This window comes from Pleurodeles waltl, chromosome 4_1, assembly GCF_031143425.1.
Source record: "Pleurodeles waltl isolate 20211129_DDA chromosome 4_1, aPleWal1.hap1.20221129, whole genome shotgun sequence".
Taxonomy (NCBI): Eukaryota; Metazoa; Chordata; class Amphibia; order Caudata; family Salamandridae; genus Pleurodeles; species Pleurodeles waltl.
The window spans coordinates 859,250,514-859,275,804 of NC_090442.1; the positions used below are offsets into that span (position 1 = coordinate 859,250,514).

The 25,291-nt window shown below is 40.6% G+C and overlaps 1 protein-coding gene across 1 annotated transcript in view; it reads left to right on the forward strand.

Moving 5' to 3' along the window:
- The window catches only part of OTOGL (otogelin like), a 1,080,166-nt gene that overhangs the window by 481,570 nt on the left and 573,305 nt on the right, over positions 1-25,291 (forward strand). Inside the window, exon 22 of the mRNA XM_069227564.1 lies at positions 20,586-20,693. Coding sequence (XP_069083665.1) covers positions 20,586-20,693 — 108 coding nt within the window. The remainder of the gene's footprint in view (positions 1-20,585; positions 20,694-25,291) is intronic.

Genomic DNA, 25,291 nt, shown 5'->3' on the forward strand with positions numbered 1-25,291 from the left:
CACTACTGTTCTATAAAAAAAAGTTGTGAATCCTGCCCAATTAATTTACTAAAAGTGTTCAAAGATGGTTAAACCTCATCTTCAAGCTTAGCAAAAGCGATGTGATTGCATTCCTATAGTATATATTTATGGGCCAAAATATCCACCTTGCCCTCAATCTTAGGCCATTTAGTCCTCTCTCTGTTGTTGGTTGTTCCAATTAGATAGTGCAACTCCCTGGGTTTAGAAGGGATAAATGTGTGATCCAATTCTAGGGTCAAAGCGTTATGATCACTGTCATGTCTTTCTATTATCATCATATCGATCCTATAGCACCAGGATGATAGATCCAGTAGGATATCATAAATTCTAGTTCAACAACATGCCCTTTTGAATGTGTACTTTAGGAACTTGTCTTAGCTCGAACTCCCATTACAGGCTCAGAGACTGTGCTTGAGTGTGAATGAGGCTACCTGAAAAGCATGTTCTACAAGGGTTAACCTGCCTCAGAATTCCCCAATCCTCCTCCTCCTCCTCCATGACATTGAACAGTACTTTAGTAGGTTCATATGTTGTATTTAGGTCTCCTGCGAGTAATAGATGATCATTGCCCTCTACCGTTTTCAATATGTCATTGAGGGCCGTTATAATAGGGGAGTCAGGATTCTGCAAGGCGACTGCTTCCCTTTCATGCTTCGAAGGCTGAGAGCCAATAAGCCCCTAGAAATATAAATATAAATTTTTTAATCAGTACATTGTAAGTGGATATTGACCAAAATGATAAGGCCCCCTGTTGGACATCCCATTGGTGAGGGGAATGCTTCCACGCTAAACTTAGTAAACCCCACTCTATGGACCACATTGGTGACCCATGTCTCTTGAAACAGACATATCTCAAAGCTGTCAATAAAATCCCCCCAATCCTCACAATTAAGTTTGGTATATCAGCTAAAATCCACAAAAGTATCTTTAAGTTGCCAGTGGCTACAGGAAGAGAGTTCTGTATATCTTCTGTAAGTTGGCTCCTCACTTCATTGCCTAGGGATTGCCTCCTCTCTTCCTAACTCTTGTTGAAGTTAATATGGGAGTTTGTTATTACATAGATATAGGACCAAGCATCTACTCTCGTCAGGGTTCCCTTGCTATTACGGGGTGAGAATCCCTCTTCCCATTATGCGCTATCAACTCTGATCCTCACATTTGATGGGTCCTTATTTGAGTTGACTTGAGCATGACCAATCTGATTTGAAAAGGCCCTTTTGCTTCCCAAGTTGAGTGCCTCCCTCCTGCTAGGGTAAAGAGTACTTAAATTTAATCTTGGAGTAGTTTGGGGGTGTGATACATTGATCTAGGTTCACTAATCCAGCTCCACGGTCTGTATTGACAAGCATGTGGGTGATGTACTCAAGTTATCATCAAAATGGCACCATCTCAAAGCCACTATTCTGATCTAACAATGGAACTACATTGTCTAACCTGCTGTATCCAATGTGTAACCTTATTTATTAAGGTCTCACCACTTTCTTGTATTGAGAATATGATTTAACATTAACATGTACATTTTGTTACTATCCCCTGCTGGATAATGCCCAGGGCATGTAGAGAGATTCCCTTGCATGGTCTTAGTATGCTTCCTCAGAGACTGCCTTGCCATCTGGCGGTGCAATCTCACCCTCAAAACAACTTCCCTGACAAGGTGAGAGGGATGTGGAGGCATCTCAAAGCCCTAATTTGTATAGCTTGTACCAGGGGTTACACACAAACTCCTAGTGCCAATCTCTGTGGAAGCATGGAAAGTTTCCCTGATGGAAAGACCTCTAGAACTAGGCAACGTTTGACTGCTAGGTGTTGGTTGAGATGATGCTTCTGAAATTTGTTCGGGCCTGCCACTGAGACATACTGGAGTAGTGTGTGTGTCTCAATGTTGCCCACTTTCATAGTAGGCTGGGGCGTATTGTTATTATGGGCCTGGAAATCTTTTTGCTCATGCCACATTGATTAAACTTGTCAATCTTTGCCGTAAGGGACCCCACGTCAGCTCTAAGGAGGGATATTGTGTCTACTAATTTATTAATAATTGTTTGGAGTAGACCTAATTCACTCTGGCAATTGCAACTATTGCATACTGTACATTGTTGCCACCCGCCACTGTCTTAACTCCCTCTCTCCAGTGATGCAACTCCTTGGATCATCGGTCACGTAGTCAGTACATAAATGTGTGAAGGGGAGGAAATGGTTAGAACATGGAATTTATGATACCACATCTGAGCTCAAAATAGTCCTCCCAATCACATTAACTCATGCAGCACCCCGCAATGTGTTGATGATATTAGGTCCAACATTGGCTCCAGCAGTAGTTGCATGACCCTCGATATTACCAACCAAAGGTGCTGGAAAGGAAGGGGGGAGTTTAGGAACTTTTTTTTCTTTTAAAGATATCTATAACTTTCTGGTGTGGAACACTCGATTTGGAGGATTTTCTGCAACTAAGTAGAGAATCGACCTCTTCGATTAAATTATTGATGTTGTTGACCACGCAGTTTTTAGCTGTACGAGGTTGAGATAATTTTGCCATCTTTGACGTTCCATGAGGACTCCCTTTTGCTTTCCTTTTACCCATGAAGGAAGCAGTCTCTTACCCTAAGGCTTCTCCAAGACTCAAGGAATCGAGTGTCCAGCATCTCACTTTCACTTGAGTTTAAGACTTAAATAGGGAAAAAGCAACTGGACGAAGCAACCCACAAAAGTTTTACTTTTGTTTAAGATCACTTGGATCAACACTCAAGCTGCCTTCCTTACAAGCCACAGTAATTAGAAGAAGAATGCTATATCACAGAAAGGTTTTACCGGACATCAGCAAGGCTTACCGGCATTGTGGACAATCTCCAAGGGCAAAATCAAAGGGGTGACCCTGCTGTGGCTTTTCCTTGCAGTGACAGGCAAAGATGGGCCCACTCTTGGCCCGGACTTAGCATGGGTGCGTCCCCCGTATGTCCAGCACTGCAGGATTGTAGAGTGCTCTTCTGAGGCCTTGGAGATCGACCCCACCCCCTTCTGGGCCTGTGTTGGCAAACACACCTCCTGGCTCAAGGTGTAATGTGGAGAGTAGCCCTCTGAGTCCAAAGGGGTCCATGGGGGCCAGACATCCCTTCGCTCCTTTATAATCAGCAACTTGTGACACACAAATTCACTGATCATAAAGAAAAGACATTAGAACTCATCTAACATAAGGTTATTACAGTCAAGGGTCTGACATTACAGTTCCTGCTTCTAATATAGCACAGTGATCTATGAACCAGCATTAATTAGCTGAATGAAAACTGCAAGGCAGGTTGAGAACCTTATTGTTTTTTCTCAATCTTTGATTATCTTATGTTTTTTGAGAATGGTCCTTTGGGTAGTAATATAGGGCCATATGTACGAACACATTTTCCTATTGACACAGAATGGGAAAAAGCCTTTGATACATCTGGCCCATAGTCTTTTTAATATAGATAAACTCAACCACTGTGTTGTTTTTCAAATGTTGAGTTTTTGTTTCTCCACACAAAGCACTCTTAACATATAATGCCCACCAATATGGATGACATGTGACTTCTGCACCTTGTTGACCACATTGTATTATGTCTCTATATAACATGTTTGTGATGTAAAGTTCTCTGACTTCCTACATTGAATTGGGTAGTGCTATAAAATAAGTTAAGTAAATGTGAGAGAGGGGTAATAGAGACATGATAGGGACTGTTGGAGGGAGGTAGTGAGGGAGTCCGTGGAGAAGGTGGGTGAGAGCAGTGGGTGCCAATCAGTTTTGTTGCTACCAATGCTAGCGCACCATATTTGTGCTAAATATACAAGAGAGATTTGACCTCAGACAGTTATGATTTATGTCTTTTATCTTTTGACTCTTATTTTCTCATAATTAAAAAATACTATGCTCCTACACTAAATTTGAGCTATATATGCTATGAGAAAATGATTTTTAATGCACCATCTAACACACATGTTGATCTCTTGGTGATACTTTGTTGTGAGCTTATTTTAGTGAGATTTATGGGGGCATTTTTTTAGCCATAGGTCTGCCACTTGTGCCCTTTAGCCTAATAATAAATTTTATTCAATCTTGTGACTATATCTGCAATTTACTTTGGGTTTATTTCTATTCCATGTACTTTGGAGACATGTTACAGGGGTATATGCTTGACCACAAATTTGTAAATTTGATTATCCATTATAATTTTTTTTTTAAATACAATTTATTTTATTTATTTTCATTTCTGAGCAGGAGCTTCATTTTGTGGTGATTGTTTATTTCTTTTATCTCATACAATTTTAGCTTAGGAACTCTTTTTATTTTTCTTAGTAGGACATTCTCTTTCTATTCTCTGCTCAAGGCATTACCCTATATAGTTGTCAGTACAAAGTGTAACACCACAATTTTTGCTACTTCAGGATAAACATACATATTCTTACGTTAGAGCAGTTTTCTCAGAACATCATCTGTTTCATTATAAAACATACCTCTGCCCACTATACGTTAGCGGGAGAGTTCCAGCCAGAAGAATTGCCGCTGCATACTGTCACTTCACTGTGGCTCTCTGCTGAGACATCACATCTTTCCTGCCTAATTAGGAAAGGACTGTCAGTAGACCAACAACCCTCTTTGCTATACCATATTCAGATATGGGGGATAGTGTCTTCCTAGAAATCCTGAAGGACAGATTAGGGCTAACACTGCTGGGGTCTGGTAGTACATTAGTAGCATAGGTAGGAATTCCAATCCTTAGCATTTTATCTAGAACACAGTTGATTCAATAAAATTATTGAACCAATTCTTGCTTCTGTTTGTCTTTGCATGTGTGAGACAAATGTAACCGAGAGAAAAGGACAAAATCTGTCAGACCACTATTTTCCTGAGAAATCAGAATGTCATGCGCATGGCTGACACAAATCACCAACAGGTTCAGGTGCTAGTGAGGTACTGCTAGCTGGCCTGGAAGGTTAGGCCGACACTTGTCACAGGGTTCGGAATCAGATTCAGTTCGCCACAACCTGGTGGTGCTGCCACCCAAATCCAGCAGTCTCATCAGTACAATGAAAGCCAACACGACATGGCGCCACCAAAGTTTGGTCAGGCACTGAATTACGGTTCTCCCTGACTATCCCTGACTCACTGTGAGCTAAAGGCACCCCAATACTAAATACAGACACATCTGTAGTATTGAGGACTTTCTCCTCAGCTAGATAGGTAGCACCTATTTTAGAATGAAAGTTGTTCAAGCTTGAACTTTAAAAGGATTAACCCCAATTGGTGTCCTTATCTCTGAACCACTACATTTACTATAGCAAACCCTGCAGTGGGTGGTAATTGCAGTAAATATGAGACTCCCTTCACTTATCATTTAGTAAATAATGGCCTTACAGCCCATGGGGGTGCTGTTACATTTGTGGTTGAGGCTCATCTAGCTTATAGAACAGAAATGTTCTACTTTTGGGTCAATTTTTAAGCAGTTAATGGGATTACTAATATATTTCATCTTTATGCACATGCTAATGCACCTGCGCAGTACAGAGCATATGCATACATCGAGATACCTGTAGCATTTCAAGACCACCAGAACTGGCTCGATGGTGCCCTACTCCATACAAAACTATAGGCTAGGTCCTCTGAGTTAGGTTAGGCTAGGTCCTCTGAGTAATGATGGACCAACCTGGCCTCAATTGGCCCCACATGCACTGCAACCTGATGCAGGCACCTTGGTGGTAGATGAGGTTCACCACTTATACATTGAGCATGTAGCAATATATAGACTCTTAGTACAGTTTGTAATGCAAACATTAAATACTAAACCAGCATGGGCTACTCTGGTGCAACCGCACGCAGTCACATCAGGTATTGAACCTGCGATGTTGCATTCGATCATGGGTAAAGTACCTCCCAACCATGAAGAAATTCTGTTTTTATCAGAGTCACCAGATCTTCGGGGTCTGCGCATGTTCCCAACACGTCCACCACTGAACAGCTCCAAGACTCTGATAGATAAATCACAGAGACTGAGAGAGTTCAAGAGGGGACGAGGGGATTAGGAAGGGAACAGCTGGGAAGGAGACCTGTAGTAAAAAAAAGGTTAGAACACACAATATGAAAATTAGATCTCCTGAAATCAATACTAGACTATGATTCTAAGCCTAGTCACTCTGAAAACATGAACAATCTAAGGGTTAAGTTTAAAATGACTACGTTTCAAGATGGCCGGATACCTGTAGGGGAATCAAGATGAATTAAATGCAAACTTTCTTATTCAAGTACTTTCGTTTACATGAGAATCAGAAAATTATTCTGACTACATTTTAAACCAGTCATATAATTCCTGTTTTGAGAATGTATACTAGGACCATACAATATTGCATCTAGAAACTCTGGCCTTCTGTGAACTCTTAAAATGTTTCAACACAAATTGTGCATATTGCAGATATATATATATATATATAGTAAACACCATAAAATAATTGTGCACCATGAATAACACAATATGGATTTAGGAAACAAATCACATAACTTGTCAACTTGAATATTGCATAATAAATATCTTAGAATAGTGGCATACAATAAACAACATGAAATAAACTTGAGGAGAGAATTGTGCGTCTTGCAGATTCGATTGTCACCATGTAAAATACCAAGAAATGGTAGCACGCAATGAATATCAAAGTCAAATCATCATTAATCGAATCGCGCGTCTTGCCGATTCATAAAACACGATGTAAATGTCAAGAAATACCAGTTCACAATAAATAACAAGATCAAAGTACAATGAAACAAATTGAGCTTCTTTTGCCGATTCTTAAGCCACCATGTAAATGTCAAGAAATGGTAGCGCGCAATGAACAACAAAGTTAAATCCTCATGAAACGAGTTGCACGTCTTGCCAATTCATAAAACCATCATGTAAATGTCAAGAAATAGTAGCGCGCAATGGACAACAATGTTTAAACACTATAAAACGAATCACGCGTCTTGCCGATTCTTAAGCCACCATGCCAATGTCAAGAAATGGTAGCACGCAATGAATAACAAAGTCAAACCTTTATGAAACAAATCGCGCATCTTGCCTATTTGTAAACTACCATATAAAGGTCAAGAAATGGTAGCGCGCAAGTAATCTGTTACTCATTTAAGAATTAAACGAAGAATATGAAAATTCTCAATAACGGTGTTGGGACAGTCCAACCACCGTCTTACCACCTGGTACAATGATCACCAATGAAGGATGAAGGGCAGAAGGCTGGAAGATCCAAATAGGCCTCCGGGACAGGAGCTCAGGAAGAAGCTGCTGCTCTGCACCGGCACCTCTGAATAGTGAGCACTGGGAGTTGGGCTGGCTCTCTTTTATAGAGTCTTGGCCCAGCCCCAGAACCACGCCCAGGCATGTTACAGGGAAAGTCTCTGGAAGGCCCTGGAAAGGGGCCACACCCTAACACACTCTGAAAACCTGCAGCAATACATTGCAAAGGAACAGTATTTGTAAGCATATTAAAAATAAGTTTTCAGGATTGAACTCTGCAATGCAAAAGGTTAAACCACAACATAAATTACGTTGTTTTGAGAGTGCTGGGTTTTTGCATTTTTGTCGCCAAAAGAGCGCGTACTGGTCTGGTGTTGACAGTTTTGGTTTGCTTAAAAAATAAACACACTGGAAGATGTGTTTTCCAATACGGGGCCCCAAGATAAACACAGAATTATCAGTATGTGCTTGCCATTTGGTACGATTCCCGCAGTAGATAACTGCAACACTTGGGGTATGGTATTTGCCAGGCTCTACACTACAGCGCACCATTCACCAACACTTGCCAATCTTCCGGAGATGTTCAAACAAATTCAAGAAGAATATGGGGCTGCCCCAGCACTTGGTTTGGGGAGGCAATTAATGGGCAATTTTGCTATACTGTCCTCAATAATATTAAGCAAACTTAAAGGAGAAGCTTCAGCGATAGCAGTGCTCATGCGGCTCCAGGATGTTCCTGCACAGGATCAAGAACGTGAGTTGCCTAAAATTATTGCGAAAACCTATTCAAGAATAGGTCAGGATAGTTTGGGAGCCAGACCTCGTAAACCACATTAATTACAAGGTAAATCTAGTAAGGATTATACCAAGGAAGCTGCTAAGGGTTCTAAAAAACGCTGGGATAAACAAAAGCAAATATTTAAAAAAGACAGGGGAGAATCACCACATTAGGAGACTCCTGAGAAACGTTATAACTTATAAACTCCTGGTAGATATCAATCTACTGATACACGCCAATCTTGTTCCTTTCAGGACTTACCGGATAAACAAAGTGAAAGAGGTGAGCGATCGGAACAACAAATAGAGTATGGTACCTGAAACTGAAAAATTATTCACAACACTCAGCAGAAGTTTCAATTAAAAAAGAGGACAAACCCACAACAAAAAACCCAATTAAAAAAGAAGAAGGTGGCAGCTATTTCTGCATGAAATGCCACACAAGATGAGAGCTTTCTTGAAGAACATAAACTGGGCACTGGCTCTGTTAGACAGAACAGCAGTGGCCACAGTAGCCCTCCGGGATCTTGTAGAGCATCTGGAGGTGAAAGCAACTGATGACTTTATAGAAGACAAGACTGTGGACATGCTAGTCTCCCCCCCAATTGGGTGTATAAAATAAAAATACAATTAGAGGGAGACATTGAGTGCACAGTTGACATCATATTTTGGAAATGATTAACTGGCATTTATGACATAGTGCCGGACAAAAAAGATTGGGCACTAGAATTTGTCCGTGAAGTCCCACAACGGGAAGAGATCATTAAGCCTTCTTTCTTGCCCCTGATTTCTATACAATGTATAGGGTAATCCTTATTCGATTGGGCATTGGCACAGGGCCCGAGCTGTATCGCAATCATGTTGGGTAGGATAAAGTTTCTCCCTACCACATAATACCAATTAGTTCCCAACCAGAGCCTCAACCTCAATATCCTATTAAGCATGAGGCTAAAACACCTGTGAGAGAAATTCTCGCACAATTAAAATCCCAGGGTGTAATTGAGTCCTGCGTCTGAACAGTGAACAATTCTCTATTTCCTGTTGTCAAACTGGATCATTCATATAAAATGGTCTTAGATTACAAACATTTAAACAGTCATACACGCACATTTGCTATTCAAAATGCACATAGCACAGCACTCATTAACAATATAGTGCGCAAAAAAAACAATGTTAGATTTTTCCAACAGCTTTTTCTGCCAAAATACAGCACCTGAAAGCAGGGGTTTAACAGCATTTAGTGCTTTAGACACACAGAAAAAGCTCCCACATGGGTACAAAACAGTACTGGGCTGTTTCCAAAATGTGTAACGTCCATTTTACATGACATTGTCCTTGAGGCGTTATCCTATGTTGATGAGAACTACCTAGCGGATGATGATCTCATTCACCACCTCAAACAGGTAGTCTGCATTGTTGTGGGATTTCCCAAACTCGGCTACAAATAATTTTTTAGAAAACAAAAATTGGCTTTCTCAGTTTCCTATTTTCATCTGATCCGAGTTATCAGATGAAGGCAAGAGCCTAGAGCCCCATTTTCTAGAAACGTACGCACAGTTACAACCATGAAAAAACATAAAAGAGCTCCAGTCTTTGTTGGGCTTTTTAAACTTTGGCAGAATTTACATTCCAGATTATGCACAATGCATTAAACTGCTACATGACTTAATCTGTCCCAACTTTTCAGGCAAATTTTGGACAGTCAAACACACATGCATTCTCAGAGCATTGCAACAAGACATGTTTGCATCAAAACATTTACATACAAGGAAACACAAGACACATTTAGTCACCAGACTAATTGCTGGTGCCATTGGTTTCACCTATGGAACATTTAATGAGTGTAATACCGTCCCTATTGCATACAAATTACACTTGTACTCCACAGCTGAACAATGCTTCGCTCCCACAGAAATAATTCTGACAGCTATTCAGATGGTTGTCATTAATGAGAGAGACCTCTGGCTCTGGGAAACACATTATTATCGTCTCTCCGATCCCAGCCTTTGAGGCTGTTACAAAGGCTAGCATTCTGAACTTTAAGGCATTACATCCGCATTGGATCCAATGGGCAACGTCGCTGACAGCAACTGATGTTTACTACATTTTCAACCCAAAATTACAAAGTCAAGAATTCCTTTAATAAGAAATGGAATATCCATTACCGGCAAACATGTTGTCAATTGATCAATATCAAACAATTATCAACAGTGATGGATCAGCCCAAACAGCCATAGGCACAAAATATCAATACTCTGCCGCTTGCGCAGCTGTGAGTGGCTACACGAAAGATGGTGAATTCCATCAACAGAACACTTACACGCAGACCTTAGGGGGCTACACTGCACAACTAGCAGAGGTTAGAGCTCTGGTTATGGCACTGGAACAAACAGACCCAAAACAGCTAATGCTGATAGTCTTTGATTCATACTTCTGTGTCCAGTTCTTCCATGAACATCAGCATTACTGATGTCAAAATTGGTTCAGAGATTCAAAATGCAGAACCATCAAACATGTTACTATAGGGGAAAGTAGCAGATCTGAAGGAAACGCTACCTAATGCTGTTGTAGTTCATACATTGGGACATCAATGTGTAGGAGTACACATTACAGGCAATACCTTAGCTGATGAAGTGGCCAAGTCAACAGAAGCTACGGCTTCTGTTGCTGTAATAACTTGTTCACAAACAAGGTTGGATGGCGAAATATTTGCGGCTATGAACCTTAGGCTTATGGCAAGCCATTACCAAAGACATAGCCTGCCAAATATTCCTACCAGATAACTAGTCTCAATACTGCCCTGGTAACAATAGAAAGGGGTGGGTGATCGTCTGATCCCCAACCAAGATCAAAGATCTGAGTTGATAAAAGCAGCACATGAGAGAGTTGCTTCTGCCCATGCAGGTGTGGCGGCACCTAATTCTTCACTTCAAAAATGGTATTGGTGGCCAGGTTTATACAAACAGCCAAACAATGTCCTTTGCTGTGACATCTGTCAGCAAATTAAAGGGTCCACCGTTAAATGTTCACTGCAGACACCCTTTATAATGTAAACAAAATTACTACAATGTGTGTTCCTGGACCAATGTGGTCCACTGGCACCTGATGGTGCATACAAGTACATTCTAGTCGCTGTCAACTCATGCTCAAGATTTCTCTGGGTCTGGTCACAATGATCAGCTGATGCTCAAACCGTTATTAAAGATTTGCAAGTCTTTATCGGTACATAGGCTGGTTGCGGCTTTCCACTTGGACTATGGCCCTGCTTTCACCTCAAGGGCATTCAGAGACATCATGGCTTTGTTAGGGGACCAACTGCATTTGTTATCCCCTTACCATCCTGAGGGTAACAGTGTAGTGGTGCAAAAGAATTGAGACTTAAAGCCATCCTTAAAGCAATCCTTAACAGTGAGAATATTAGGCTCAGGTCACAGTTGACTTTATCACCTATCAGGAGTCCAGAGAGCACTTAATAATCTGCCCAAATGTTCCTTGGGAGGGTGCACCCCATATAAGATACTGTTCAGAACACAAATGTATATTCCAGATCTTAATGGCTGTAGCGCAGAGGTCGCAGACACACCTTTTGACATAAATGAAAGTGTCACTGTCTTGCAGGAATTACAACTGTTCTGTGATGAAAACGCATCTGCCTGTGCCGCCTCCTTGGGACAAGGGATGCACCAATTACATCTACTGTCTGGATTCTGAAAGTTGGGAATTTAGTGGGAGAAAAGATTGCTGTGAAAAAGGAGTTTGGTCATCAAATTGTGCACGGGATACAGTCCTGAGAATACACTGTGCTTGAACTGTTATTCTACCACCGCTGCCTGGATCAAAAAGGAATCACTTTGTCTCTGTTAATAGTGTCAAACTACACCACATGGCTGATCCTATCCAGGAGACCTAATGTATTCCTGGGTAGTTCCTGAATCTCTCTCACTGCAGACCAGGAAGTTCCTCTTCAGGATGCAGCAATGTTGACACTTCCCTAAGCATGGTGAGGGTGGAAAATGATCTTTCATTAGTACTACTATCTTCATCTGTGACAAGAAAATATTGAGATAACGAGAAGCATTACTCATATGCAACTCAAACAGATGGCATTGCATACTATGAACTACTGAGGGAGACTTCTGCCAGTTCTCCATTCCCGAACACGGCTCCAGCTTTTGCACTAACTGCTTCTGGATATTTTGTTGATCGAGATGACTCCTTCTCTGACTCATCCACTTCTTCTGCGAAACTATTGTCCAGAGCATCAAAGCTGATAAATTGGTTTAGAGAAAATTATTTAATTCATCCATGGAACTATCTGTGGCTTTTGTTAACTGGACTTGCCGTTCTTCTTTGGATTGGATTTGGCATCATCTTTTTCTTACTGATACATGGTCATTGCCTTCCTGAATGCTCTGCAGTCGAACTGGTGGATAAGGTCTTATAACCACGTTTTTCTTCACACAAGGTCTGTCGAGACTTGTCCCTAGTGAACATTTCAGCTATACCAGTTCCTGATGGGATTTTTTGGGATAAAGTAGCCTATGACATATTTGGCCTGCCAGAGGTTATACAAATTCCATATGTTTTCAAACTGTCTTTAAAAGATGTAATAATACCTGGGGTTGTTTCTGATAACTTGAATGTAAAAGCAGTTGATTCCATGGTATCTGAATTAGAGTACATTGCTGTATTTGAAAGTGCAGCCATTTATCAAACAAAATAAACATTTTGATGATATGTTCTGTTACAGTTATTATGGACATCATTTCAATCATAGTGCAAGTACCCGAAAGACACTTTTTAATTATACAATATAGGAACATTGTCCTACCCCGCCAGCTCTAAAACATATATGGATAAGTACATATTTTTCTGGGCACTGTGTTCAAGATGCTGAGTCCTATTACTTTAAATTACCCTCAATGGAAATGCACAATGTATTGTTGACTGATAGAAAACGGATTTATTCTGATTCCTTTGTTTATGGTTTCACTATAAAAGGCTATGAATATTGGATGAAGTTGATTGACTTAAAGAGTGTTTGGGGAACTAAACATCAGCAAATACAGGAAAGGGAAGCTTTATTTAGAGCATACCTGATACCATTATAAATTATATTTTTAAATGACACAGTGCCACAGTGTATCAGACAGGCTATTTAGGCTTAGCAAAAATGAAAATTAAATGTGCCCAGTATTGCTACTCCCGCAGAATTTTACAACTGGCAAAAATACATTAATGCAACAGAAGAAAAGCTCAATGAGTGTGTCCAAAATGGAACTTTTAAGACAACACTTTCAAGTCCTAGCGGGTAGTTATTGTGGCCAGTGGACACAAATGGTTGTCATGCGCATTTCTGAAGTCTACAGGAGTTTTAGAGTGAACAGACCAGACCCTCGCTATGTATCATCAGAACGTTCGGGTATTGTGACAACTTACATTGCGGGAAGATTACGCCAGCAATAGTTAAAAGGTTCCTTACTAGATGCTGTAAAAGAACACCTCAGTCTCCTGTCCAAGAACAAAGACTTACAAGTTTTTCTGTTAGGCCCCAGAAGACAACGTAAAAAGCACTTATTTTATGCAATTTGTAATGAGATTTGGAAAATGTCACAACAAGAAGCCGCAGCCTGGTTAAGGCAAACTGATCAAGAACATTTACAGAAAGCATTAGCTGTTGTAGATAATGGGAATAACCTTGTCTAATGGCATAAATCACTATACACTCTTAATAACATAATTTCTTCTGCAATTGACATTATGCAAACTGATGTGATCTTTACAACATGGACAAAGTCAACTTAAGTCCATTATGCAGTTAGGTTGGACAGTACAGAAATAAAATAAAATGGCTGAATGCCATGGTATTACGTCAGGGCTAAAGACCTGTTTGCCACATTTAATTTGACGCAGAAGCAACAAATAATGGCTAAGGAAAAAAAGCGACTTATATTATGTCGAACATTGAAAAATTGGAAAAGTTTCCTTTTACTGTGGAGGAAATACCATCTGCAGTTTGGCTACTTCATGGGGTTATTAAGCTGCCTATTTAAACACTCCAATTCAAATCCTGTTAGGTAACACATTCCTGTAGGCAGATATGAAAGACAGGGAGATAGTTCCACTCATGAGGCGTGGGAGCTACTCTTTTTTACAAATGTTTCAATGGCATGAAGGAGGTCTTTCTTAGCTGCAGTGCATGTGAGACTTCTGTGAGCCCTTTGATGGTTTGTAAACAGCTTTCCTTGAGTGGAGCTTGTAATGCTTCTGTAGTGAACTTGGCCTGTTATCTAAAGGGAGTCCCTGTCCCCTTGATTCGACCATCATTCCAGGTGCTCTCAAATGGAAGTGATGTACTTCTAAACATGAGAGCTGCTGTGGAATGTGAGCCGAAATTACCTACGTAGTTTCGATCCCTCAAATTGTGACTTGTTGCGGTAACATCCTTTTTCCCTCTACGCAACAGATAAAAGTAACAGACATCTGGCCTCATATTGCTACTTGTAATGTAAATTTTGACAAGCTGAGAAGACTAAAACGTAACACTTCTTTATGGATATTGGTTTTGGGTTTGTCAGCACCTTTTGATCTGCCGCAAATCACCACCACTTTCAGGTGGTGGTGAGGTACTTCTAGCTCGCTGGAAGGGTTAGGTTGACAGTTGTCACACGGTGTGGAATTGGACTCAGTTCCCCACAACCTTGGGGTGCTGTGGCCTGATTCTGGCAGTCTCATTGGTACATTGAGAGCCAACACGAGAACTACTAAATAAATGTACACATCATTTGAAATGTATAATAATAACAACACAGCAAGTGCAGTCCATAGTTCATATATCAAAACCAAAATTGTTAGGTCTTTGATAGTCAAAGTGCATTGCACTCTATAGGAACATATGTTGAAAATAATACATATTTCCATCAGTAAACAATGAGTAAAAGGGAAATGGCTTCTGTCATATTATCCACAAATGGAAGAGAAAAAAAGCTAAAGTAACACAGTTCAAGCAATATATTTTTATATTTAATCCGTGGACCCTTCATGTCAATGAGAGATGAACATGTGTTTGTTTTAATGATGGTGATTTCATAAATATTGTCCATGCCAAAGGGACTTAGTGCAGAAGTATTAACTGACATTTGACCATGAATGGACCAACCAGACACCAAGGAGATTCATATAGGCTTCATATACATAAACAGTTGCCACTTTGTAGATGTCGTTCAGCCATGTTTTCCATTAAAAGGGTACTTGAGAAGGTATTTTCACTTATCATAGTCAGCGAAGGTCCAGCCTTCCAAATTGTATGCAGTTCTCTGCATGGTCAAACATATTTATCGGCTTCTGCAGACAAACTTATCACATTTAAAATTGTGCTTGTCTCCGTTTCTGTGCCAGGAATCACAGTGCTCCCCTGGGGCTTATCAGAATACAATGCCAAAATATATTTGCTGTTAGTGGCAGGTGGACAGCAGAAATACGTGTTCTGCTATTTAGCTGCTCTTCTGGTTTTTCAAAGGAGAACAGTAAAAGCCTTTCTCAGGAAAAATCTTCAGCATTTGTTCCTATTTTGAGAGTCCAAAAGGTCACGGGACATTTACTTAAAATGAATTGTAAAAACCTCTGTATTCTCATTTAAAAAAAAAAAAATCTTCGTTTTCTTTGATAATCGTGTAGGAATAGTTTTGACAACTTCAAAATACTTCTGAATATACTTTGTCTTGTATGTGCTGTTTTAAGTTTAGATTTAGGTGGGAGAAAATGCTGGTTTGGCTAAATTTCCCATGCGTCTTGTGCTGTTCACTATGGTAAAATGCCAGCCATGCCAAGAGAATACTTAACAAGTGCACACAGAAGGCGGGACACAGAAGGAAGGAATGTACTAATACTACAAAACTAAATGCATAAATGTGCTACACAGACAGTGAAGCCACAACTCAAAGTATCTGTGTTGTTATGTAATTAATTGCATTTATATAGTACTTTGTATCCAGTTGTGTGGCAATGAAGCATATTATTGGGAAGGTAGCTGCACCACTGAGAAGTGCTTGGTTAAAATAGTGTTTCACTTGTTGTAAGTCTAAGTAGGAAGTATTTTTGTGTAGGTGTGAGTGAGTAGAGTGGTGGCCTAATCATGTCTTGGGCTGTAGTGTTCAGTAGTGTGATCATAATTTTATAGCTGTAATTCAATCTGGAGATCCTCTATTGAGTTTATAGTGATTTTTTTCAATGCGTTTCTTGTAACGCATAAAGCGATGGGCTATCCAGTATGCAAATCCTGTGAGTCTGGAGAGTAGAGGGATGGACAAATTGTAGACACAGCAAAGGGGAAAGTCGAAAAGGGAAGAAGTGGTGCAGCAGGAACCACCCCTTAAAAATGGTGGGAGTTAAAGGGTGGGCTGAGGTAAAAGGAATAAAGTGAAAAAAAGAAACATGAAGAAACAAATGCTTGTTCAAGAATGATTTCCTCCAGGTTGGATTTGTGAATCCAGTGAAGACCTTTCATTAAAAACCTTGCCATAATGGTTCAACAAAGTACATTCACAAGAAAAACATTTCATGTGTCCCATTCCAGCTAGAGGTGCTATATCAAAAATGCTAAGTGTGGGTGCTCACTATCCAGCCTGTGCTGAATTCAGGCCATCTTGTAGTGCAAATGAGAATTCATGTGATTTTTAGACACTACTCTCACCCTGCCTGCACTGATCATAGACATCCAAAAATAGAGTCAGGTGGAATACAGGTGGTATTTCTGCAGCTCTTTGCCCTTTCACTGAGTATTATGTACTGATCAGGAATATTGTTGCTCTTGCTATGCATTGGTTGCATGAACTCCTGTTAATGAGTGAGATTGGTCTAGGCTGGTTAATGATGGCGACTTGAATTTATTAGGGCATCTTATAGATTTTGCTGATTGCAGATTGCCATGCACTGATTCCAGTTAACCATGATAGAGCACTACTTCAGTAGTTCATGTGACTTTTCTTGGAATTAGTATGTTTATTCAGACTACCAAAATGCCATTTTGGCTCAAGATTATTAGCTTAGGAAAAGCCAGGTTTTAACGTATTCCCTGAAGGTCATATGTAGCACACTTTATGGAGAGTTTGCAGGTGGGATGGAGCCACATCCTCTGGAACAACCGCTGAGTCACCAGTGACATATGTGGATTATGTGGAGAAACAAGAGAGGCCAACAGCTGAAGGCACTCTTTAGCCATCTATGACAAACTAAAAGAAGTCTACACCGGAGCGATAGAGGCCTAACGCCTGAAGGGCTTAACCCTGTTAAGCTGTACCCTTAAAGAAGATCATTATGAAAAACAATCAAAGATCACAGATAATTAAGGGCTGGGGAGAGTGAGTAGGGCAGGGAGGATGAAACGGAAGGAACAACTGGAGAAAAAGAGTAATAAATGTTTATTGTATTTGCTCAAGATTTCCACATCCACATCTGTGTGTTGTTATAGTTTACTGTCTTCAGAAGAGGGATGAGTATCCAAAGGATATGTCGTATTACAGCTGCTATCCTAGATCAAGTCAGAGTTTTTATTATACCAAAAATACCATCCTCTCACATCACATAAAGCCCTATTTCACTTGGGTTCTGCCCTGAAGCAAGGCACATGTTAGATCTACAGAGCGATAAACAATATAACGGCAATGCTCTCCATGCTGGAATCTCCACAGAACTCCTACACAGACCATCCAGAACATGCAGAAAGCCTCATACTCGACCTCCCACTCTTCACCCACATCACACCCCACCTCAGGAAGCTTCACTGGCTCACCATTCATGAGAGCAGCCAATTTAATCTTCACATGCACACACACAAAGATCTTCACAACACAGGACCAGAATAATCGAACAAATACAAATTCACTAACTCACTAGACACCTATGCTCTGCCTCGCACTCACACACACATTCCTTGCATCTGTAAAAGCACAACAGGAGGACACAGATTCTCCTACATCATACCCAAGACATGAAACAACCTCCCACAGCACATCAGAGTTTCCTCCTCACTTCTTGAAATCTGCAAGAAACTGAAGGCCTGTCTCTTTGTTTAAGCAATTTGTGGACCACACACTTAAACAAATGCCCAAGTGCCTGGATGCCCTTTTGGGTGATTAGTGCACCATACAAATCGAGATAACATAACATAACGTAGATAACCACCAAAGCGTGCTCACTTTGATTTCTGCACTGTCAATTAAGTTTAGAGCAGTGCTTTACTATACAGGAGGATCCCCTTAAATAGAATGCAGTTGCCCGAAATTGGGTAATAATAAAACTGCTAATTTATATAGAGCTTAGGAACACCATATATTGGCAGGTAACATTATCGAAATACTTTATTAATATGGAATATAAAGGGAGACGGTATAACGGAGGAAGGAAAGAGAAAGGAGAAGGAGGCTAGTCCTGCTTCATTCTTATCTTCCTTCAGACAGAGAATTAATTGGTGGTAACCTGGTTAGTTCTGTTTTACACTGATCAAGAGAATAAAAGACCAGCCCAGGCCGGACCGACTTTGCTCCTCTCACCCTCCATAGAGTTTACATGTCCTGTCCAGACCAGACCTTTTTCATGCTTTTCTCCTTCCATGAAGTTGACCAGTCATGCTCTGGTTGTCCAGATTATTTGCTTTTGTTACATTATGCTCATAAAATAAGTTTGTGCCCCGAGAGGAGTTCTGTAAGGCATTACCTGCCTTTTGTAATAAATGAAAAAAATAAAAAACTTATATTTACCAAAAGTAAAACATTTTCAGTGTCATGTAATCTATGGGTGGGAATGAATTCTGGAAAAATCTAACACATGTATCAGCTCTCATATACAGCAGAAAATAAATTTTATGGGACATGTAAAGCCAAGTGTTTAAATGATTGAAAACGGAGCACCAGCTTCCTGGGGCGGTTTCACACCTCACCACTGCTGTTAGGCAAAGGTATGTCCTTATTCATTTGGCAAAAGTGTTGTAAAAAAGTAGATGGAGGATACTTACCTTATTTGGAATCCCACACCTAACCTACTCAGGGTGAGATCGCTATTGTAGTGACATAGCCTATAAACTAGTTTTGCACATGGCCAAGCGACGTGGGCACAGACACTCTATTGTTGAACATGGAAAAACATTTTTAGCAGGAACAGTGGTGCCAAATCAACATATGATGTGAAGAGCAGAATAAAGCATTGCCATGGTACAAAACGGAAGAGCGTTTCAAGAAATTCCATCAGTGAAAAAAAGTTTCAAAGGGGCTGTTTGTGACTGCAGTTGTTAACAAGTATAATATGAATGGAAACGCATTAAGAGTGATATGTTATTTATTACTATTGTTTAGCGTGGAAAGGGGCCTGAGCTTCTCAAATCAAAGCCCCGGTGTGTTAAGGGTCCACTCTCCTCCCTCAATACTGGTAATATATAGTATAGTACAGATCTTCATTCCTGTGTTATTGTTTTTAGAAAAAGGCATTTAACCAAAACGCAAGGGGTTAAACTTGTGCAGGAAGATACAATCACATTGAAAATACCTTCAGACCATTAGAATTGCTTCCACATATAAAGTCATTGTAACATGCAATCTGTGAAGCAGTAAATAGTGTTTTTTCTAGGTAGAAGCACCAAGCGCCATTCACCGTCATCTATTTGTGCTAGACTGGAAGAAAGTCACAGGTTGAGGCCAACCAGGTAGTATACAGGGACCAGGTAAGCCCAATTGAAAATGTTATCTTCTCAAAATCTGGCGCAAAGGGTTCCATTTGCAGGACACGGAAAACTTAAAACCACATGTTCTACCATTTTAATACAATGCTCCTTGCCACATTAGCCTTTAGGGCCCACCTTAGGAGTGGCATATAAGAATTATAAAATAAGGTTTAGGCCTGCAAAAGATTTATTTTACCAAGTCAAAGTAGTAGTTTAAATCTGCACTACAGGTTGCAGTGGCAGACCTGAGATGTTTTAAAAGGCTATTTAGTGGGGGGGGGGGCACAATGATGCTGTAGGCCTACTAGAAGCATTTATGTGCACATGTAGGGCCATTTACTAGGGACTTACAAGTAAATAACACATGCCAATTAGGTGTAATCCAATTTCACTATGTTTTAGAGAGACAGCACAAACACTTTATCACTGGTTAGGATCGAAACAGTGCACAGAGTCCGTATGCCAAGAGAAACTAGTTCAGTAACAGAAGGCACAAATCTGGGGGAGACCCTGCAAACATGGCACGCTGACCATAGTACATCTCTGCAGAGTGGTTTGCGGGCTGTGATTATAATGATGAAATATATATTTACATGGAACTGTGAAACATTTTCCATATTTCATGGTTCCCTGACAGGATATGTACAAATACATGTATATAAAGAGAGACATAGCGAAAGAGATACGTTATGTACAATTGCATGTATCACTATTTGGTAGCTGTGTTTGCTGTTCTCTGCTGCAGCTCAATAAGACTCTGAACAAAATGACTGAACACCTTGTTCAGGGTATATAACTTTGTAATTCTTTCTTTCCTCCTTTTTCTGAAAAAGAATGGCTGAGCATAAAGGGAAATGCTATGTTCCAGATAGTTGCCCATGCACTTGGAAAGACTGGGAATACCTATCAGGGGAGGTGATTTCTACACCCTGCTATACTTGGTAAGACTGGAATTTGTACTCACGATTACAAATGTAGCATTTGTTGGATGTGATTATATTTTATATGGTATTAATTGTTTCACCTTCCAAGTGACTACATGGGTATTCTCAGCATTACAATGCCAGAGGAATGGGCCCTGGTGTCCTATAGTGCATTATGCACACTCTGTGCCATTTCTAAGTGGTGTAAGTACCTGTTGCATCTATGACCGGGTTTAATGGTGTGCAGATTATACACATGCATTACAGAGCACTTGATCTGTATGTTGTGTGTTTCATTATTGCAGAAAGTGTACATGATGCTTGGAAATCCCACTTTATTTGTATTTATTTTAATAATGGCTTGGTACTTGTGAATCATGCTGAGCTTCCTTATTTGCTATAATCACATACTTCATCGTGGCCATTGAAAATCAGAAATGAATTGCAAGTTCAGAAACTTGCTGTTCAGATAGGATTTGCTATAGGTGATTTCTAACTGTTCTTTCTGCATTGTATTTCAGTGCAGACAATGGGCGTTAATGTGTACCACAAATGTTTCTGTACATTTTTTGTAGGTTATTTCTATTTGTATATTTAGATCTGTTAATGTGGTTTAGTAGGTGACTTTAACCATTGTGGTGGCACTAGTGCCATATATTTCTCTGGATACATTAATGCCCTCTCTGATAACACTTAGCCAAAAAAAGGAAGCAGGGAGCTCTGGGTAGTTCCCAAGTTTAGATGGCCACCAGCTCCTTTATATGGAGCATCTTACAACAACACCACCAATCCTCTGAATCTGCTCACCACAAATGTCTGTCAGTATTACAGCTTTGGATCAGTAAAATGCCATCCAAGGAAACCTGGAATGATGTAAAGCAACCCCAGATGCATGTGTTTTGCTCTAAATAGAGCTCATCACTGAGGTACAGCTTTGTTCAGACACAAGAAGGCACCCAGCAAAAGTCAAGATAATCCCCTTCCCAAACATAGTGCCCCATAAACCACTGCAAAACAGGAAGCTGGGACCTATAGGTCGTTCCTAGGTTTAGTTAGAGAGCAGCTCCTATGTATGGAGCACCCTATAACACCACTGACGCTCTGAATCATCTCACCTTGAATGTTGTTTTTTCTAGAAGAGGTTTAAAAGCATAGGATTAGCACGGTACCATTCATGGCCATCTAGAAAGTGACAAAACCTTTTGTATTTTTTACAGCAATGTTGCTAAACATAGGATTAGCACAGTGCCATCCATGCCGAGCTGAAAAATGACAATAGCCTTTTATCATTCCAGGCACAATATTACAGTTTTGGATTGGCAAACCTGGAATAAATAAAAGCAACCCCTGAAAATGTTAATTAATTGTAATTAGAGCTCATAAGAGAAGTATAGCTTTGTCCAGAAACAATGGAGCACCCAGTAAAAGTCAAGACAATACCCTTTCAGCACTAGAGTGTCCCATAAATTATGTGAAAAATGAAGCAGGGAACACTACGTAGTTTCCAGGTTCAGGTGGACAGCAGCTCCTTTATATGGAGCTCCCTACAATACCACAGATGTCCTGAATTTGCTCACCTTGAATGTCTTTTTTTTTCTAACAGGGTTTTTAAGCATAGAATTAGCACAGTGCCTACCATGCCTAGCAAGAAAGTGACAAAACCTTTTGTCATTTTTACAGCGACATCTTAAAGCATAGAATTAACAAAGTTCCATTCATGCCAAGCTGTAAAATGATGAAAGCTGTTTACCACTCCAAGCACTATATTAGATCTTCAGATTGGTAAGTTACCATCTAAGAAAACCTGGAAAGAATAACAGCAACCCTTATGATGTCTGTTAGCCCTCATTAGAGAGATATAGCTTTGATCAGACATAAGTGAGAATCCAGTAAAAATCAAAACAATACCCTTCCTAGAGTGCCCCAAAAATGATCCATAAAATGAATCAGGGAACTCGAGTATGCTCCCAGGTTTCAGTGGAGAGTAGTTTTGATATGGAGCACCCTACAACACAACCAACACTCTGATTCTGCTCACCTCAAATATTTTATTTCTAACAGAGGTTTTAAACTTAGATTTCGGACAGTGCCACCCATGCTGAGCTGAGAAATTACAATAGCCTTTTACCACTCCAGGCACAATAGTACAGCTTTGGATTGGCAAATACCATCCAATCCAACCTGGAATGAATAAAACAAACCCTGGCACATGTTGTGCTCTAGTTAGAACTCATCAGAGAGGAATAGCTTTGTCCAGATGCAAGGGAGCACCCAGAATAAGTCAAGACACTATCCTTTCAGGCTTATATTGCTCTATAAACTATGCAAAAAAGTAGGCAGAGAGCTGTGGGTAGTTCTTACATTTAGATAGAGAGCAGCTCCTTTATATGGAGCAACCTTCAAGACCAAAGACACTCTGAATCTGCTTACCTCAAATCTCTGTTTTCTTGGCAGATATTTTATATTAGTTCTATATTAGATTTAGATAAGTTATAGATTATTTTTGTTAAGGCTAAGATTTCAAACAACACACTCACCATCATTCTGTAAACAAGATTTTTTAATGTTATTAGAGCTACAACACTCACCTTTTAGACCATGATGTTTGAATTAAGGAGAGGCAGATTATCCCGATAAACAGCCTTTCTTAGAAATCCAGTATGTAAGAAATTGTTCCTAAGAAAGGCTTGCTTCAATCTGTGAGAAAACAGGGCTGACTGCAGAGGCCCCCTGACTTTTTGCCCCCGTTTTCCACTTTTTGCTGGTGTTTTCCTCCCTCTTTTATGGTGCCCTGGGTACTGCTAACCAGTCCTAGGGCCTGTGCTCTGTGTAAAATCAGTATGCAAGTTAGGCTAGTTATAATAGGATAAGTCAACCTACCTATAAGTCTCTAGTGTATGGTAAGGCATGTAGGTTTAGGGACCCCAGCATAGATGGTGCACCCATAGGTGCACTGCTTAGGTGCCCAGTGTCATTTTAAAGGCACGCCTACCTGGCTGGCTGCTTTTAAATTAAAGTTACATGCAAATTCGGCTTTGGAATTAAAAGTAGTTCCAAAGTCTTAAACTACCTTATTTTTACATATAGTTCACCCCTTAGGTGTGCCCTAAGTGCCCCTAGGGTTAGGTGCCATGTAACTATAAGCAGGGGCCATATAAAAATAGTTTTCTATGCCCTGGTTAGGTAAAACAGCCAAATTAGTTTTTCCCTCTTTGCAGTGAATGGCCTCCATAGGCTAGAATAGGGAGACTTTATTTTAATTTATAAAGTCCCCTTAAGTGACAGATACTTCAAGTTTGGTATCAAATCAGTTGTTATGATAAATCCCACAACTTACAATTGTTGGATTTAATATAACTTGCTCAGGTAAAGAGTTTTAAAGTTTACCTAAAATGTTACGAACTTCAGCCCTATAGTGCTTTGTTCTGATTGGCCAGTCTCTGGCAGCCTGGCCAGGCTGCCTTGATGAGGTGTGAAGTAGCCTGGGCTAAACACAAAGAGATGTGCCTGGGGGAGGAGATCTTCTCTCAGCTGATGGAGAAGCAGGAAGGGGGGGGATGCCAAACCAGTCTTCAAAGGCATGGAAGGATATATGGAGCAACCCAGCACCTTCCTCACACACATCATGCAACCCCACACAATTAGGTGCCTCTGTGATTAGATTAGGAGAGGGCAGAAGAGGGGTGTGTTTAGGATTTTTAGCCACACCAGTGGGTGGGCTCAGCTAGATTTAACCTCCAAAAATAATTTTCAGCCGTGATGGATTTTTGAGGAATGTTGCTCCCTGAGATTGATTTTTGCCACACTTCCCAGGAAGTGGTCAACACAGGGAGAAGGACCCTGCACCTGATTGGAGAACCAGGACCCCCCTTTTTTCACCCAGGAGCAAGGATAAAACTGGCAGACCTGTACCCACACCTCAGTTCCCTACCAGATCCCTACCAGGAAGAACTACAGAAGAAGAAGGACTGTCCTGCTGGACCCGTGGCCTGCACCTGGACATTGCACTCTGGAGGACTGCACCAGCTACACACTTGGGCTTCACCACAACAATCACTTTGCCTGGTTTAAACTGGTTCAAGAGGGACTCCCTGTTTGCTACAGGTGAAAACCTGCCAATCAGAGTCCCCTGCACAAACCCCTGAAGAAACTGACCAGCTGACCACTGTCCAGTGGCCAAACAGGAGTTTAAGCCAGGTGCATTCTGGGAGTTATAGTCCGCACCCTCAAGGAGCATCTCAGAGCATCTGGAGCCTTGGGGTGAGCTGTGCACCTCAGAAGAACCTTAAAGGAACATCTGGAAGAAGATCCAGAAGTTTAGAGAACTTTTGGAAAAAAGCTCCATAAAAGGTCTGACCCGCTGCTGCAACTCTAGCTGGCTTGCCTCAACCGTGATCTGGCCTGACTTGCAGGTTCATCCCCGTGAAGAAAATCTCAGAAAAAGTGACTAAGTCCAAACGTAGGAAGTTCACCAGGACCTCCCAGGCAGTGTATCCAGAGAGGGCTCCAAGGACATCGGATCAAGATTCAGGTTTGCCCCGGTCAAGGGATTTTCATCTAAAAAAAACAACTAAGTCCGAAGGTAAAACTCTCCACTGAGGGCTCCCGCGATGTGT